Below are 19,228 nucleotides of genomic sequence, written 5' to 3' on the forward strand. Positions count from 1 at the left end.
GTGTGTGTGTGTAATACTCCGTCGGGTAGCCGAAAATGTTATAATTTGAGGAAACATTCGTCCAAAATATGATAAACATTCTTCTCTAACATTTAACTGAGGTCATATATCTCACCAAAGGCAAATGTAAATGTAAATTTGGTAAGTGTGGTGTAAGTATGTCAGCTGGGGTGGTGTGTGAAAACCGCAGTCCTCGTTAAACTCAAATTTCCACCGGATATTCGAATAAAGTCCAAGTATAATCAAAGACACAAGAGATGACACTGCGCAAAGTAGGAAATTCCAAGTCTTTACGAATATAAACATCTAACCAGCTGAAAAACCCAAAATCTCTACAGGCGGGGAATCGGATAGTGATGTTTCAGGACGTCCCGGACGCTTAGTTTTTGGTCGTTTGAAGTGCTAACCATCTACTGCTAGGTGATTCGGAGTGTCGGGTGTTTATATTTGTTTACCATATATGTCTTCTAATTTCTTCTCTAATGGGTGGGTCTCACAACGCAGAAGTAATTTGAACTTCCTATATATAGAGAGTATCATACACGGAAGTATGATTCTATACTAATATAGATATGGAGTTTTAATGTAGTACATACAATATCTAACTTTAAGAGAACTGGGGGCGCATGAAAGTCTAAATTTCCCGACTTGAGGAGAAGAAAGTTATTTGATTGAATGTTCGTCGATTTACATTATAAGATTAATAGATTAGGGAGAGTCAACTAGATGATGAGCTATATTGAGTCGGTTTACTAGTCAAAGACCAGGAGTGGAAATATTACGTGTTGACTGGTACATCGGGACACGTCACTACCAGTTTTCACAGTACACTGAAGTCACTTCGAGGGCTACCAGTCAACACGTAATATTTCCACGTCCGGTCTTGACGTAGTAACCGAACTCAATTAGCGTCACATTCTATGACTCTCCCTCCAATTATCTAATTTATCTGTAAAATCCGGGACGACACCTTCATATGAAATAACGTTTCTTTCCTCAAGTCCGGTGAAAATTTAGACTCTTACATCCCGCCCCCATTTCTCTTAAGTTAGATATCAGGACACAAAAACACAATCAAAGTTTAAAGAATTTTACATTACTTTCCGTTTTGGTATGTACCTCCATCTGGAAATCGAGGAAGTTCAAACTTACTTCTCGTGTAGACTCCCACCCATTAAGAAGAAATTAAAGAATCATATAAACAAGCATATAAACACGACACCTCCGAAATCCAGCCAGCAGCATGGGGGTTAGCGACTTTCAACGACCCAAACTAAGCGTCCGGGACGGTGTGAAGACATGCACTATCCCGTTGCCCGACTGTAGAGGATTTGGTCAGCTGGTTGTAATGTTTATTTCGTGCAAAGACTTGGAATTTTCCTACTTTGCGCAGTGCTCATCTCTGGTGTCTTTTGATTATACTTGGACTTTTATTCGTACCTAATAATCCGGTGCGGAAATTTGAGTTTGAACGAAGGACTGCCGGTTTTCACACACACCCACTGACATACTTACACACACTTACAAATTTACATTTACATTGCCTTTTGGTGAGATCCGTGTGTGTGTGTGTGTGTGTGTGTGTGTGTGTGTGTGTGTGTGTGTGTGTGTGTATGTGTGTGTGTGTGTGTAGGTCTGACCTGAGCGCCCTCGGCCTGCTCCAGCATCTCCTCAAACTCCTCGTAGTCTTCGTCCTCTGGGTCAGCTCCAGACAGCCGAGCGGCTCGGGCCATGAAGTACGGAGGCAGCTCTCCGATGGCGGTGCCTGCACCCTGAACGAGCCCCAAGAGAAACGCTCAGAGTCAGAGTTTGAACATCTTTTTACCACATTTACCCACAGGCAACTTCTAATGCAGCGTTGGAAAGTAACTTCTATTCCATTACTGTATTTGAGTGAAAAGGACGAGGTACTTGTTCTTGAGTATTTTATTTTTTATGGTGCATTTATGGTAAAAAATTTACTTTTTACTTGCAGCATTTACCTAATACAAAATATAAACCAGCTAATTAATTATGATGTATAAGAATACTTAAGAGTATAACAAGTTAAGTAAGCTTCTCCTGCATGCATTTTAATCCAGTGATTTTATATATTATTCTGAAAATGGCCATTCTGCATAATGAGTACTTTTAGTGTTGGTACTTTAGGACGTATATTTTGCTTCATTTACCTGACCGCAAATAAAATCAATATATATTAATTACGATATCATTAAATCAGAAAGGCTTTACCGGGCCCCCAAAGCTACACAGAATTATATTAAGTAATAAATAAAGTATACATAAATACATTTAAATGAGCTCCACCTTTTCGCACAGCTGCACATTTTTGCTTCAATAATAAGAAAAATAATACAATTAAAAAATATATAAGATTATTAAGTATTATTAATTATTACTATTCTATTATTAATATTAATTATTAAGTAAGTAATAAGAAAAATCAAATGTATTGATTATTTTTGATACTTTAAGTATTTCCATCCCAATACTTTTTTTACTTTGACTTAAGTCACATTCTGAAAGCAGGACTTCAGAGATCTGAGGACATCTCACACCGCTTTGTTCATGCCACTATCAACTTTTTAAGTTTGTACATGTGACTGCTTTGTGTAAAGTATCTTCAGGGGTCCTATACATATAGAAGTATGATAAACGCTTTTGTCCTGGCCCTGGGATAGGCATGTTGAAAAGAGGGTGAATTCATTAGGATGAATGATTCTCACGTGGTCAGTCATGGTTGTCGCACTGCCAAACATTCTTGGCATTGTTCCGCGTGGATCACTGCACAGGCTCTTTATTCAAAGACTCACCCACATGCAGGCCTCCAGGCGGACCTTGGACATGATGGAGAAGAGGGAGATGCTTCCCTCCAGCCCCCCGCCCTGAGGACAGACGATCTGGTCCGGGTACGGAGGCTCGGGGAAGTCTGTGGAGCTGCACTCGTACGCTGCCAGAGTCACTGATGCTATGTGAGGACCCTGAGAGAGGGGAGACACACGGACAGTCAGAATGAATAGTTCTTTATTCCTCCCAGATTTACAACGTTACAGCAAAGGGAGAGGGAAAAGGAAATAAACAAGATTGGAAAGAGTAATATTAATAGAGGAAACTACATACAAGTAAATAAAGAAAATACGGTGTTTCTTGTAAAAAAAGGAGCAGATTTGATTCCTTCTTTATATGCGTTTTTTCCCGCCTCTCAAATACACACATTTCCTATTTTTCTTTGTTTAAAATCATATTTAACTAAATATCTTAATTTGGGCTGACATATAAAAGACACCACCTTGGATTATGAGGAACTGGCTTGGAATGGTTTTACAATTTTTTGACATTTTGTAAACCAAATGTTTCATTATCCTTAGAACTGTTACAAGGTGTGTATTTTGTGTAACTTGCTGCTGTTAAATACCAACCACCTATGTGCAATATGTGCTAGATGCCGTTAATAACTGTAATATATACCTGGCTGCTAAATCATAAGAACTGTTACAGGATGTGTATTTTTTTAAATTATGTAACTTTTTATTATATATTTTTGTATTATATCATAACTTAGTACTTTTTTTTTAATGCATGTCACATATTTAACACAATGTAACATTAAGCTGTCTGTGGCTCTTTTTCCTGCTGTAACTACGCACATGGGACTAACAAAGGGATTCTGATTCATTAATTGATGAAAAGACTATTCATCAGATTTATGAATAAAGAACATGACTGTTAGAAGCAGCCTTAGTTTCATGAACAAATGCAGCTTGTGTGCTAACAGACTCATCAGCACAAACAGCAGCTGAGTCACAGAGTCTCTGACAGGCAGGTATATCATTTCTCTCAGTCAGGACGTCTGGCTGAGCCACCTGGCCTCAACACCAGCCGGCCCACCTGTAACTGTAACACAGATCCTCCTTTATGCCTCCTTCAGGGGATGCACGCAGCCCTGACAGTAGACGGACGGCACACAATGAATCTGTGTTGACTGCAACGGCTCCCCCATAGTTACGCTACACCCCCCCCCACGGAGCGTGAGCACACAGGAGGCTTCTTTAGTTTACACAACACACTCAAACCAAACTCCTTTTAACGGCATTTCTCCATGACACTGAGCTGAGTCAAAATGATGTTCCTCAGACATTTACCAAACATCTTTGTTTAGTAAGTCATGAATCAGCAAGTAAGTACCCATCAAATAAAATGTATTATTAATATTTACAACAGGACAACTTGGCAAAAGCACTGCCAGTAGACCCCTTGAAGCAACAAAGTTCATTGAAGCCCCAATGAATAAAGAGTAATGTCTCTAAATCTAAATTCTGATAGTGAGACAGCAGGGTATATGCAGGAAGCCTGAAGTCAGATGTAATTCCCTCTAAGACCTTTTTTAAGACCCTTTCCATACATTTTAAGACCTCATCACCACTTGGAGTTTTAACCGGTTCCCTTGGCGACACACTTTACCTCACATTGACTAAATACAGTATTGATTGTCCTTCCTCCTTATCTTCCAACCATTTGGACGCAAACTTGCATTTCCCCATAACGATGTTGATTAGCAACCGGCGTAAACGGACCTTCGTGCGCTATCAAGCAGTGAGCGTGCGATGTCCTGTTCAGATGACGTCAAATCCAACGGGATGCCATAAATAAACTACACAGAATCACACTACACACCTACGCAATGATTACATTCAGGCAGACTGTAGAATACAACCTCTTTGGACAATTGATATATTTACTGAAAACAAGCTTCAAAATGTAATACCTTGGAAAATGCCATTTAATTCTTTTTAATAGCCTTCATTTTCGCTAAATTGATTTATCAACTTTTAATACTTTTCAAGACCCCGCGGACACCCTGGACAGCGATACTTCTGTTCACCAAGGTCAGCAAAGCACATTTACATACAAGGACATTTATGTTCACTTACTTTATAATTCTGGTATCTAATTGTTTACCACAAATGTGTATTCAATCTGCCTTCTATCTACACCGTCATGTTGCTGTAACAAAGTACATTTTCATGTACGGGACGAATACAACTTTTCTGATTCTTTTAAAGCACTTGTTTACCCAACAAGGATTATTCAAGTGGATATAAACCCAGGCATACTAGAACTGGTTTAAAAGCCAAAATACTGAAGTGTTGGGTCTAAACATGTACATGTTATTGGGAAGGTGACTCAACAGGAGGGGTCATTAAAACACTTTATCGTCTTAGCTGCATGAATTAGATCAGGAAATTCCACGGAACTCTGCTTTGGCATTTTCACCCAGGAAGGAAATGATGGGGTGTGGTTCCTGTGTGTCACCAAACATTGTACAATACAATCCTCGAGGCATTTTGAAAAACAGCAGCATATTTAGTTTTGACATGCAGTTATCAGAAGTAGTATCCATCATCTTGGCATCATACACACTGGATATTTAAAGTGCAGATAATTGGATTTAAACCAAACAGATGAATAAGCGAAAGGGTTGAATTTACATTATAATCCTTAACTTCAAACATTTAAAAAAGGTAAATATCCAAAAGAAGCTTTCTTAAAACAATGATCCAGAGTCGAAGCAACTGTGTGTTTTTCCTATTTCAACCACACAATTGTGACTGAATCCATCAATAAGATGCAATGACCTCCAAAACATCGTGATGAATCATCAGATAATGCTGATCTGTGAAGCCCCTTTTCCAGGAGCATTATGATATCATCCTCTCTGTGAGGCAATGTATGAATGCTTAAGGATTGAGGTAAATTCAGTTGAACTGTGCAGGTGGGAACTGTGGTTTTTCCTTCAGCATTAACACTGGGGAGTTTCCTGACATTGGCAGCTTCACAGATTCATGCATCAGCTTTGGCATGGACAGCACCGTCCTCATCAGAGAGGAATGCAGTTTCTCCATCACCCTGGAAGAAGGCTGGCTCCGTCCTCTGCTGAAAACCAGCCACTTTGGGAGATGTGTTGGGGAGGAAGACTCTGAATAAACTGTTCTTTATTATGGATAATCCGGCACCACCCTCTCCACCAGCTACTGCATACACAGTGCCTTTGTTGGATTCATTTTTTTTTACATCCGAAATAACTATAACTATGGAACACTCATACATACATACATACACTCATACATACATACATACATTATACATGTGCAAGTCATGAGCAAGTCTTAACCTACAAGTCTCAAGCAAGTCCCAATTCACTGTGGTGAGAGTCAAGCAAGTCAAGTCATTGCTCAGGTCAAGCAAGTCACAAGTCATACGAAATTCTGATGAATAACCCCAGTTTCCGCATTTAAATCATTTAAAATATTGTGGTTATGAAAAGTTTTGTTTTATTTTCAATATGAACAGTGATGGAGAGTGGGGCGCTGAAATGATAACCCGATACGTTCTAAAAAGGGCTCTAAAGTGATAACAGGAGTACAACACAAATATTTGACAACATGTTAAGCCTCCTGCCCTGGCTCCCCTTCAGCAGGCTCACAGCATTTCTCCATGGTCTGTCTAAGGTGCTCCCACATGACACTGTCTCATTGTTTTCCTAACTGTGTCTGTGCACAAAGACATATTGCATCAAAGCCAATACAACAGACTAGTGTATGTACCAGGGCGTATGATGTGTGTGTGTGTGCAGACAGTGCGACATTAAGGTTAAACACATTTCTTTCATTTGGGAACACCCACATATACATATGGAGTTGGACAGATGTGTGTAAATTAATGTTCATGGTGATTTGAAAACAAATGCCGTTGACAACACACACACACACACGCTGCACTTCTCAGAGGCGGAGTTACACGTCCCGCTGCGTCCTGGTGCTGTAGCGATTTCATAAAGTGAATGAGAGTCCGAGTTCGAAATGTATGCACTGCCATTTCCCAACATACACATTACAGTCTGCAATGAAACGGTTGTCTCCTGTGTGCTCCACTTCCTACTTGGCGCTCCGGTAACTTTTTTTCGTGCGAACCAGATACAGTATCTTTTTTTTTCCCATTGCCCTTTAGGGGTTCCGTACAATACAAAAACAAATGCAAATATTCAATTTTAAAAAGTAAAGTCCTTTCGAGTCATCTTTCTCAAGTCAAGTCTCAAGTCATGAATACCAAGTCAAAGTCAAGTCAAGTCTTTTATCAATGTTAGTCAAGCGAGTCTCAAGCCCAAAGATAAGTCATGTCACTCGAGTCCCACACCTCTGGTTAGCGCACCAACATATTGTACATGATAGGCTAAGGGGCGGGACATTTCTAAGCGGTTGACGATTCACAACAGAGACGCCCAGCTAACCAATCAGAGCAGACTGGGCTCTGGTTTCAGACAGAGGGTGAAAAGAGGTGCTGCAGCACAGGCAGTATGAGAACATGTCACAGTAGAGACACTTAATACTAGTATGAACCTGAACATAGGCTTAAAGAAGGCCATTAATGAAATGGAAAGGGGATGATTTTAGAAGTGTATTTAAAATGATAGCTGGAGGAAATGCTATATAATCTTAAGGGGAAAAAGACAAAAGATTCCTGGACTGGTGGGGAAGAGAAGTAAATCCACCACTACTAATGCACGGGCAAAACAAAGCCCCACAAAAACAAATAAGGCAAAAGGTAGGTCACAAGGAAGCACAAACATCCTAAAAAATGTAGCACGACAACAAAGAGAGAGCAGAGAAACCAGTTTGAATTCTAATGTATTATAGTGGGGAAAAGGATATAAAGTAATACACGAAGACAATCGAAGACTTATGCAAACACATGGTGAGCTTCACAGCAATAATGGAAATAGTGCAAATACTCTCGGAGGAAGGTCACAGTTACATCTTTTCCCATGATTTCATTGTGGTGGAAACAGCTGACTCAGCACACCCACATCTGTACATGCTGGAAAGAAGAGAAGCCACATCATCCCCACCCTAAAGCGGACTAGGCTCAACTATGGTTTTATTTTTGCCAAATTCTCCTTTTTACCAAGAGAAATGACACACAGTTAGGTGACTCAGTCATTCTGTGACTGTCGGGGAAATAATTAACGTTTGGTTTAGCACTGACGGGTCACATTTTAAAGAAGACGGAGAATATGGAATGTGACGCCACCCTCTGGCAACTACAGTTATTCACACACAGTGGCTTTATAGAAATACAACTAAGAGTTATTTAGGTACATCTAGGGAATTTAATGTTATTTAAATCTGCCTGCATCTTTCAGAAACACACAGAATTGAGACTGACTGAGTTTATAATGTTTCCGTCTTTGGGTGGTACCACCATGATACAACATGTGAATAAATAGATATGAATGGGGTTTCAGGGGAAATTCATTTTATGTTTTGTTTTTTTTCTCCGGTGGGTAAGTAGATTACTTTTTTACCACTGTTTTCAACTGAACTTGAAACAACATCATAACATAACAAATTATTGATCTAATATATCATTCCATCACTTGCACTATTTTTCCTTTTGTATTGACTTATTACTTGCACTATTTGTTTGTGTTTATCTGTTTTATTGTGTTGCACTGTTGGAGGAGCCTGTGACCTAAGATTTGCATCGTCATAACTACACTGTAGCTATGCACGTATGATAAATAAAAGCCTTGAACTCATTCAAACTACATTTCATGGATATTATTTCCACATATTTCTTTCCATTCTTCCTTCTGCCAACGGTGTCGCAGTTTCTCGTCCTTCCCGTTTTTGTGCTTAGTGCGTACGCATGGGTCAGAGTTTGCGTGGAGGACCGCACATTTTCAAGTTTGTTTTTTATAAATCGCAAACATTGCGCAGAAACTGGCGTACGCCATCTTTTGAGCGTACGCACCGTTTAGAAATGAGGCCCCAGGTCCTTTGAAAGGGGACTAAGCACGGTTTAAGCGTTGCCTTGCCGTGCCCGGCCCGCTTTTGGTTGCGTTTCCACTAGGCGTAGTTTCGGCTAGCGGGTACTTTTTCACAGTTTTCTGGCTCTCCAAAATCGAGGTTCTTTCCGGGCCAACAACCGGGCTGAGTATGCTAAACTAGAGAGAGAATCGCTGGCAACTACAACAAAATGAACATATTTGACCATGATTTAATTGTAATACACGTTTCAAAATGATACCGAAGTAACAACATACTGATACCGGTTAGTAAAAACCATGAATTAATGCTTTGACAAGTCTGCAGACAGACGGCAGGCGAAAAACCTTTTAAAATGCGTGTTTTCTGAATGGAGCTTGGCTAAGCTAACGCAGTATATACTCCGGCCGTCCACACTCACAACAACGGCCTACAGACATAAATAAACCAGCGACTGTATTCTCCATGACACAGACAGTCTGTAGTTTGTACTTGTTTAACTTTTGTCTAGTTTCTGAACAGATATGAGGAGCTGTGAGCTCTGAGGGCTAACAGCTAACGGCTGATGTTGGTTTTGTGTTTCTCATTGAAGATGACGTCACGGCTCCGCCTACACTGCGTAACTATAGTTACTACCCCAGTTCCTAAATTGTAATGGAAACGTGGATAAAGTGAGCCTGGCCTACCAAGGCCTAACTATACCGTACTAAGCCGTGCGAGGCCCTGCAGTGGAAATGCGCCATAAGCCCCAGTGCATGGAAATCTGCAAGTCCTTTTGAATGCAGGGGAGTCTGATGCTGTAGTGTTTCTCTTTGTTCTGTTCTAACCCAGCTCACTGGTGTGTGCACTTTTCACAAACCATAAACAAGTGTTGTCTTACCAGATAGAGCAGAAACGTGTGCAGGCCGGTCCCGAGGCCCACTGAGGACAGGATCCCGAGACCCACCCAGTACGCACACCATAGAAACCTCTTCTCCAGGTAGCTAACCCACTGCAGGGGAAGAAAGTAACAGAAAACTGATTAGAAAAGACCGAAAAAACGCATTAATGCATTATTTTAGTTTTTACAGTTAATTACTGTTTGTGTCTTTCATTAACTGTTGGATCATGTACTCATATTTAATATTTGTAATGTTTAACATGACTCTCTGTTGTTGTCAAGGTTTGATTATAGCCAAAAGCAATACATATTAATAAGCAAATAATTTCTTTTTTCGTTTTAAGTTATTGTTGCATTAGATTATTATTATTTTTTAGAAGGAAATGGGTTTATTTTGATATAATACACAAATATAAAGTATAAATATTATACATATTTGAGGAAACTTAAAAAAATTGTAAGAAATGCACTTTATAATAATTATATTAAAATAATTATATTTTTGTATTTACACATTCTTATTCTTTTAATTTATGGGTGCAATAATTTCCAGCTGCAGAAAAAAGGAGCTCATTTAAATGTATTTTTTATTTCACATACTGGGTAGCACTTATAAAGTTTAAATGTGCATATAATTTGTAATCTCATTGTTTATTTTAATATATTTCTACCTGTAGAGCATTACTTTGATGCATTGTCAGGTGTCCTTGGATGCCTCCAAATAAAATGTATTATGATTAAATTATTTGTAGTGAATTACATATTACCTCATTACATCATTATAAATGTGAACAATCTAGAAAGATATAAGAATCTATATTGAAGCTTGTAACAAACTGTAGCGGACCTTGAAGCCGACTGATTGTATGTCCAAGGGTTACTTGACAACAGTGCGTACTTCATTATCTCCCAACACAAGCTTCCCTCGAGGAATGTTTTAGATGGATAAAGAGTGAGTTATCATTAACCTTTAAACAGGCTGTTGGTGGAGCAATGGTGTTGATTATTAACATCACTGAAGTCAGGAGAGCCTTACTTGTTGGTGTGAGCCCTCCGTGGAGTAGGCGAAGGAGAACAGAGAACATAACACCAGAACTAAGGACACCAGGCCTCGTCGCTGCCAAAGCCTGAAACAAAGAAATCAAACAAAATGTTCCAACACAAAATGTTCCAACATAAAAAATTGAACAATTGTGTCTTATCTCTTATATTTTCTTGTAGAAATGACTTTTTGTTATAGTTATTTGTGTGTTTGCGCAATCTTACAAATATCTCGGTCAACTAGCTTTGAACCTGGAGACCCTGAACCTTAGACTGGAGCCACGGTAACGCAAACAATTCGATATTCATTTACCGGTATTCTCTTGTTTTTTTTTATAACTATAATGATCATATAAAACGTGTGCCTCGGAAATAATTGTTTACATTAATTTTGTATCTTTTTTTTAATTTTTTTTAATAACCACTTTTCCTCCTGGTCTCTTGATATTCTCATATCATGGTGCGGTCACCCTGTCATGCCTCTGCACCCCCCAGGGGGGGCGCGCCCGCCACTTTTGGAACCACTGGTCTATATGATAGAGAACTGTAGCAGATACGACCGTTACCGTTCTCGTGTGGCTGCAGCCTCAGACAGTTACAGCGGTAACTAGTTCTGTGTGAAATGCTGACTTTGCACACAGAGTGTTAGCTTATTCTTTTGGGCCAGAGGTTAGTTTGACCAAATTGTAGAACAAAGCGTTTTAAAAACAGCTTTAATCCAGCAGGCATCGCACAAGTAACAAGTTGTAGCAGCATCAAAGAGAGGCTATGGAAGCAATGCCAATTTATTTATTTATTAACTTGCTGGATACTTTTTTTTTTTAAAGATTTCCTTGTTGCCTGTGTTGTTTTAAAACATGTGTCACACAATGGATCCCTTTTCTTTTATCTGCAAACCAAAACCAAATAAACAACCTGAACCTGCTTTTCTTATTGGTGTTCAAAACAAAGTCCCAAAAAAACAAATAAGGTCACAAGGAAGCACAAACATCCTGAAAAATGTAGCACGACAAAAAAGAGAGAGTAGAGAAAGCGGTTTGACTTCTTACTGAAACGTCCACTCCTTTAGCTTGATGAGGGTCTCCAGAAGGAAGTAATGTATTGTGGTGACGGGCCTCCTCCAAACCACCAGAGACAGGCGCTCCTCCTTATCCCTCTGTCGCCTCTCTCTAACTGAAGAGTCTGGAGAACAAACAGAGTTGCAATCACTTTTACATACTACGACATCTGTTTCTACGTCAATTATATAATCTTGTTGAAATGGTAATGCTAAATACATGATACTATGACATGACGGTTGCTGCTTTGAAAACTGAAAGTAACAAAGTGAATCACGCTTTTTACGACTTTTTCAAACCATGTAGCGCTTATCGTTCTGTGTCATCAGAGATAACAAGGGGTAAACTCTACAGGGTCACTTCAGATGAGCGGTGACTTCTCGAACTTCGTGAAAAGTTTAAAAAGAAAGTATTGCAAAATAAAAGTAAAACATGTTTTTTTATTCAAACAAACGAATATTTTACATTTACAGATTTCACTATATATTTAACCTGTGTATTTGTTTGTTGTACGTTTGTTTCTTGACATTTTTTATAAACAAAAGTATTAGCAAGAAAGTAAATATATATAATTTTAGAAGGTTTATTTGAATTCCTCCTTCTCTATATCTAATAATTCTTTTTGTACTTAACAAAAACAGCATTTCCCAGTTCTTAATGTGTTTATCATTCAAAGCTTTAAGGTTTTGTGTCTTAATAAGTACCATGTAAGATGCTAAGCCTATGTTTTGTGTGTTTCAGGATCTGCAAACTGTTTCAAAAAGACAAAAAAACCTACCTATTGCTTTGCCATTCTGTTTGCCTTTGGCTCCAGCCCGTTTCTGTGGCTGCTCACACTTTGCTCCATTGGCTGCCATGGCAATCGAGGTTTCAGCCGGTCAGGCAGTTCAGGAGGAAGGTAAGTTTGTGTCTCTGGCTCAACAACGTCCTCTCCGCTGTAGTTTCACTTCCTACTGAGCAAGAGAACATGAGACGTTGTGTGACTGTCACAACTTCTTACCAATTACTCTTAAGCAATACTACATTCAGAGAAGTAAGGAGTACTCACATCTTTTACTTAGGTACAAGTAGCAATATTAAACTGTTAACATCTCTGTTACAAGTAAACGTCTGAAGTAAAAGTGCAATATGCCATTAAGTTATACTTTGAGTACAAAAAGTTAAAGTACTAATTTCACTGTATATCAGATTAAATAAACGAACATCTTTTGTATTATATGTTTTAATTCATTAATGTCAATGTTGCACAAGGTGGGGATTCTTTACATTACTTTATATACTGCTGGTTAGCTGAACCTTTACATTAATACATAATGAGTTATGCTTGATTTATATTCGGAGTATTATAATCCATATATATAGCTAGTAACAAATCTTTTTGAGTAAAAAGTCAAAACAATGCCTCAAATGTAGAAGTAAAAGTATAACATAAAAAATACTCAAGTGAAGTACAAGTGCCTCAAAAGTGTACTTGAGCAAATGTAGTTAGTTTCATTCCAGTGACTACATCAAACTGTCAGTGTGAAAATATCGTCAACACGCAAACTGGCATTGAAAATATATGGTAATAACTAAGAGAAAACATCAAACGAAAAGATAAAACGAAGGCACATATATTACTGACTGCATCACGGCAATAACACCTGTGGTAAACTGAAATAACTTCAGTTCTGTGGGTCAGTCTGAAACAAGATACGATGACAAATGCGTGCACATCATCCTCCACATGCTAACCGGTTAGCCATGCTAACGGCTAAGCTAGGGAGCTAGGCAGCTTCTACACTAAAACAAGGGGTTTATAACCAATAACGAGTCGCCTTACTTGTGGTGAGGTATCAAAAATAAATCCTTATCGCTGTGGTGTTGTAGTTATGACAAAAATATATGCCAAATAAAAGGGAAAGAGATTGCTGTTGCTAAAAACCAACTGACAAGTCGTACCTCTTTCCTGTGCTCTTCACCCGGTAACAAACGTTGGACTTGTCAAAGTAAAATCGGTGTAGCGGTTTGGTGGTGAATAATTGTCTTTAAACACGTTTTTGTCAACTATATAGAGTAACATGAGACATTTTAAATACATGGAAGACAGATTAAGTAATACTATGGCACTTTCTTACCTTCAAATTAAAATAAGATAACATTTCTAAAGTAGATACTTTTATTGTGAAGATCAATTGAGGACGTATTTCCGCCAGTTTAGTTTTACTGTCCAATCAGTGGTTGCCAGATTTGCCAACAAAGTGTGAGGATTGCAACACTCGCAATGTGTGTTAATATCACCTTGAGACATGAAGCAATATCTCAAAACGGATGATGCCATTAGCCACAAATCAATTCCCTATAACTTAAGAGAAAAAGTATTAGAAAGTAAATATTTATTTAAATCAAACAAATTAAATTTTTCAGAAGGTTTATTTCAAATGTGAATGATTTCAATTTATTTGATGTATTATTTTATTTTTCGTTTATTTTTATATCGCCTCCTTTTAAAAAAAAATATTTTTCTTTAAAAAAAATCCTACAAAGAAAGTATTAGAAGGAAGGAACAAAACGTATTCTATTTAAATACGTTTCATCTTTAGAAAGTTTATATAATATTGAATGCATTATTTTATTCGCAGTCGGTGTCAGGGTTTTATCAGTTAATAGTTTTCTCTAAGCAAGGTTTTTTTTTTAACTTCATATATAATGAAAAACAAACGTTAAATATATGGAATATAGAAACAATTCAATTGATAGGATTACATTTCTAAAGGATGTATGTAGGTCATTCTCATTCACAATGAGCAACCCATTCAATTTATCGAGTCACACACACACAACATATAAGCCGTGCACTTTCCTGGATGAAAGAAAATCTGTGTAAGCTGAAGAAAAACCCACAGGACTGTTTCTTTGTTTTATTACGACATTGAATGAAGGCTTAGTATGCATTTTGGGTGTCAGACTCTACCAACATATATATAATGTATTTACACACATGTATGCCATACACCTAATCTTCACATTGCTTTTCATTAAGTTAAATTGACTTTTCTGAACACAAAAAACAAAAATTAAAGCTCTTAATTCTGTGTTATTATAATAACTAGAGACATATCCAAAAATATATTTATACCAACAAATCAGTCAGTGTTAGCAGGATTTATCAAAAGAAGAGTCAAATATTGACCAACTAAATGCTTTGGTTCTCCCTCATATCAACATCAACTTTATGTCCCAAAACAAATGTGTGTGTTAGCACAAAACAATGATAACTTAAACAGAAGTGGACACGATGATATGAAAAACACACAGCAAAGTGACATGGTTGCACTCCATCCATCTAACAGGATTGAATGCAGATCATCCGCACCGCAAACTAGAAACCCAGAATCAAAGTCCCCCATTGGCTGAAGGAGACATTACAGCTTATAAGGTTACTAATGAACTGTAGGCACGGGTTTAGCAGATGGCTCGTATATTCCAGGAGAGTAACCCAAGCAGGTCGTGATGGGGGAGTCCTCTATCATTCGTCATAGTGAAGTGAAGACAGGAACTTGTCCACATCCAGGTCAAGGGGGAAACAATCTACAAGTTTCTTCTTTTCCTGCAGATTAAAAAACAAAGTCAGAATCACATGGAAAAAAACAAACCACCTCTAGGACAGGGGTGTCAAACAGGTGTGTTCATTTTATGTGGCCCATCCACCGCTCTGTAAACTTGGTATCCTGTTCAGGGTCACCCCGGGCAGACTGCCAGTCTATAACAGGACCAACACATGTAGACACACACTCACACCTACAGAGCTTCCAGTGCACTGTATCCTATGTCAATTGAGGACATTCCGACTGGTTCAGGTTTAAGTGTAAAGACTAGGGATGCTCCGATCGCCAATTTTGGGGCCGATCGCCGGAATCAGTATCGGCCGATACCAATCGCCTATCCGATCGAGTGGGCGGGGCCTATGGGGATCTTCCATTTAAAGTGATGTTTAAAACTCAGTAAATGGGACTCATTCACTGGCGCTTCCAAAAACAACAACCAACATAATTATTACATTCACAAAGTAGATTATTCAAGTTTACATTAACTTTGGATAATAACATGGGAGAAATAACGGGAGCCTCTCTCTCCCCCTCCCCCTCTCTCTCTCTATCTCCTGAAAGCCTGTCAGTATCGTCTCATGCAGCTCACTGGTCCAGTAATGAGTGACCCGACAGTGAAGAATAAACATATTTATAACTAGTTTAGCTTGTTCCAGAGGTAGATAAAATAGCTAAGTGTGTTAGGTCTAACTCTAAGTGTGTGTTTCGCTCCGCTCACCGGTCCGTCACAGCGGGCGGAGCTGCAGGATTTCTGCTTCATGCACGTTGCATACCGCTCATTTTCGGACACGTTAAAATACTGCCAGACTGGTGAAGCCATTTTGGCGAGCCTGTTTTGCCGCGCACAGAGAAAAGTGTCATGTATTTTATGTCATGTGATCGGCTCTCATGATCGGCCTTTATAGAGAGCTCCGATCGATCGGCAGAGTGAACATCGGCCGATATCGATCGATCGGAACATCCGTAATAAAGACCAAGCTCAACTTTCAGAAACGACCTCTGGAGGGATCACTAGAGGAAAAGGGAAAACCCCAACCGTGCCCTTTTAAGAGATAGATAGAAGAGGGGTTGTATGAGGTGCTTATCCAACGCGACTAGTTGGAAGAAACGGTGTATTGGTGGATTGATAGAAAGTGAGTGAAAAACGAGTCGATTTTGATGATTTCTTGTTTGCAAAGATTGAATTGTTATTTTCGATCCAAAATATAAAAAGATCCTTTATTGCAGCCGTTTAAATGACAGGACATGCAGCTTGCCTTTGTCTCATTTGAGGGAATACCTTTAAAAGTTAAGAGTAAATAGGCAACATCCCCTTTGAGCTTGACAAAGTAAAAAACGTTCCAGTGTTTCCTGATAATTATAAGACCAACCCATTCATCGAAAAATAATAAAAATGTTCGTGATTTACAGTTCTATATCTAACTATATCGGAAAACAGAACACTGAGGAAGCAGAACGTGTCTAGAACAGACAACAGGGAACGTTTAAAACACCATAAAACATTTTAAACATGGCCGATCCTCGTGTTGTACTCACCCGCTCAGTCGTTTTGCTTGAAGACTGTTTCGTCTCTTTCTTCGCCTGCGGGCTGGATGTGGGAGAAGACAGTTTTCGTTTTTTAGAGATCTTTGAGCTGGTGGGTGAATGTTCTCCCACTTCCTCCTGACGCAGACTGTCCTTCAGTGGAGTGCCGGTCCTGGCGATGGCGGCACGTGAGAGGATCATGAGTGTGTGGGCGGCCATGTTGATGCTGTTCTCGCTGCCAGCCTCACTGGCCGGGCTGCAGGTGGGGACATCGGGGGTGTTGGGAGGCAGAAGATGCTTGGGAGTGCCCTCTCCGTCTCTACATTTCCTCAGTCGGGAGGGAGTCCAGGGACGATCAGCTGACTCCTCCTGGGTACGTCCTGGGGTCCTTGGGAGTTCTGTACTGGCTGCTCCAGGCCTTTTACCAGGGGTGGAGGGAGAGTTGAGCCCCTGGATGTCCTGCAGCATCTCAGCCGCCTGTTTGGCCAGAGAGCTGGTCTTTGAGGGGGCCTTCGAAGCCTTGGGTTGAGGTTGAGATGCCGGCTGGGGGACGGCTGGAGGGTCCCTTAACGTCGAAGATGATGGCTGCTCTTTCACGCTTCCCTTAATTTCATTCTCTTTGTTGGCGGTGACATTTGGAATTTCCTGGGAGGGAGTCTTCTTCTCTGAACGCCCCTCCCGTGTTTTGCCAGAAGCCTTTTCCGTTGGCTCTTTCCTGCTGCTGTCCTCCTTCTCTTTTCTAGTTCCTGACGATGACCTAGAAGTACGAGATTCCTTAGCTTTTGCTCCATCACCCTCCTTATCATGACTGTGCTTCCTGTTCTTTGAACTCCTTGCTGATTTGGAGCTTTTCTCAGTCTGTGAGGCCTCGACCATGCTGGTACTGGCACTCTGCGTCTCTTGGCTTTGGACGCTGTGATCTTGTTTGCGGGAGATCTTTTTGGGAGGGTCTTTCTGTTGTGGCGGTGTGGGCTTCTCCGCCTCCTTCATGAAGGCCTCAGCGGTCTGGGGATCTGCTGAGCATCTGACCGTCTCTATCCTCCTCTTGGGCTTGTTCCCACTTAAGATGGAAGGTTTTGTTCGAGTCACTGACTGCGTGTTATCTTTCTCACGCTGCTTCACAGATCCTGATGGAGTTTTGTTTTTAGGTGGAAATTTGCTGGACCTTGTTGTTTTGGCAGTTTGTTGTTGAGCTTCTGCAGAAGATTCAAAACATAAAATCCTCCTGTGTGTAGAAGCCTTCGCAGTCTCCTGCTGGACTGTGCTTAAAGCCAAAACAGGTGGAACCGACGTACCAACCAGGTTTCCAGTGCCTGGAATTCAGAGAAAAAAGGTCAGAGAAGTAAGGCAGTGACATTAAAACATCATTCGGTAACGTAAATAAAGGATTTTTTCACCATAATATTGCCAATAGCTAACTCACCTGCAGGTATAGACTGTTTGAGTGCCACTGTGGGAGAACTGGGCTTTTCTGACGGCTGTACTGGTACTGGGTTCTGAATGGCAACAAGCTGTGAAGAAAACAATCTTAAAACGTTTATTGTTCCGTATATTGCTTAAAGTATACAACCCTTAATGCAGCTGTTCATTAAACCACACACTACACGATTAAAACATCCTGGATAGAAAGAAAACAAATGTATTGTTTTTGTGAAGTTAGCCGTTAAGGAAATACCTTATGACTACTAATGGCAGATCAAATGATTTACCTGATTTGAAACCACCTGGACCGTCCCCAGAGAATTTGGCCCCATGACTGAAACAGGAAGTATCATGGGCTTAGCCGGTGATGGCAGGATGAGTGCTGGCACTGCACGAAAGAACAGATTAAAAACAGGGTTAAGCAGCACTCATACCATTAGAAATAACAAAAGTAACACTTCCTTAACCAAAACTCCCTACAGCTCACATCCCAAGGAAGTGAGGAAAAAAAACAACAAATAAAACGTACAAACTTAATTTCAAAAGATGCAACAAAAGTAAATCAATAGGGTAAATGCAGGAATCCTGAAGTCAAATGTAATACCTTTTAAGACCCTTTCCATACATTTTAAGACCTCATCGCCACTTGGAGTTTTAACCGGTTACCTTGGTGACACACTTTACCTCACATTGACTATATACAGTATTGATTGTCCTTTATCCTTATCTTCCAACCATTTGGACGCAAACTTGCATTTCCCCATAACGATGTTGTTTAGCAACCGGCGTAAACGGAGCTTCGCGCGCTATCAAGCAGTGAGCGTGCGATGTCCTGTTCAGATGACGTCAAATCCAACGGGATGCCATAAATAAACTACACAGAATCACACT

General features: G+C 39.8%; 2 protein-coding genes across 2 annotated transcripts in view; both read right to left on the reverse strand.

The window, feature by feature from the left end:
- The window catches only part of vmp1 (vacuole membrane protein 1), a gene marked incomplete at its 3' end in the record, with an annotated part of 26,802 nt that extends 13,021 nt beyond the window's left edge, over positions 1–13,781 (reverse strand). The window contains exons 1-7 of the mRNA XM_010790814.1: positions 13,627–13,781; positions 12,583–12,757; positions 11,796–11,928; positions 10,742–10,832; positions 9,706–9,816; positions 2,814–2,981; positions 1,641–1,772 (exon numbers count right to left, since the gene is read on the reverse strand). Of these exons, the coding sequence (XP_010789116.1) occupies positions 1,641–1,772; positions 2,814–2,981; positions 9,706–9,816; positions 10,742–10,832; positions 11,796–11,928; positions 12,583–12,661 (714 nt within the window). The remainder of the gene's footprint in view (positions 1–1,640; positions 1,773–2,813; positions 2,982–9,705; positions 9,817–10,741; positions 10,833–11,795; positions 11,929–12,582; positions 12,758–13,626) is intronic.
- A 910-nt stretch (positions 13,782–14,691) lies between these two features.
- The window catches only part of npat (nuclear protein, ataxia-telangiectasia locus), a 14,560-nt gene continuing 10,023 nt past the window's right edge, over positions 14,692–19,228 (reverse strand). Inside the window, exons 14-17 of the mRNA XM_010790812.1 lie at positions 18,625–18,725; positions 18,339–18,426; positions 16,928–18,228; positions 14,692–15,393 (exon numbers count right to left, since the gene is read on the reverse strand). Of these exons, the coding sequence (XP_010789114.1) occupies positions 15,313–15,393; positions 16,928–18,228; positions 18,339–18,426; positions 18,625–18,725 (1,571 nt within the window). The 3' untranslated portion in view covers positions 14,692–15,312. The remainder of the gene's footprint in view (positions 15,394–16,927; positions 18,229–18,338; positions 18,427–18,624; positions 18,726–19,228) is intronic.

Source organism: Notothenia coriiceps, unplaced genomic scaffold, assembly GCF_000735185.1.
Source record: "Notothenia coriiceps isolate Sejong01 unplaced genomic scaffold, NC01 NC01_scaffold00034567, whole genome shotgun sequence".
NCBI classification, from domain to species: Eukaryota; Metazoa; Chordata; class Actinopteri; order Perciformes; family Nototheniidae; genus Notothenia; species Notothenia coriiceps.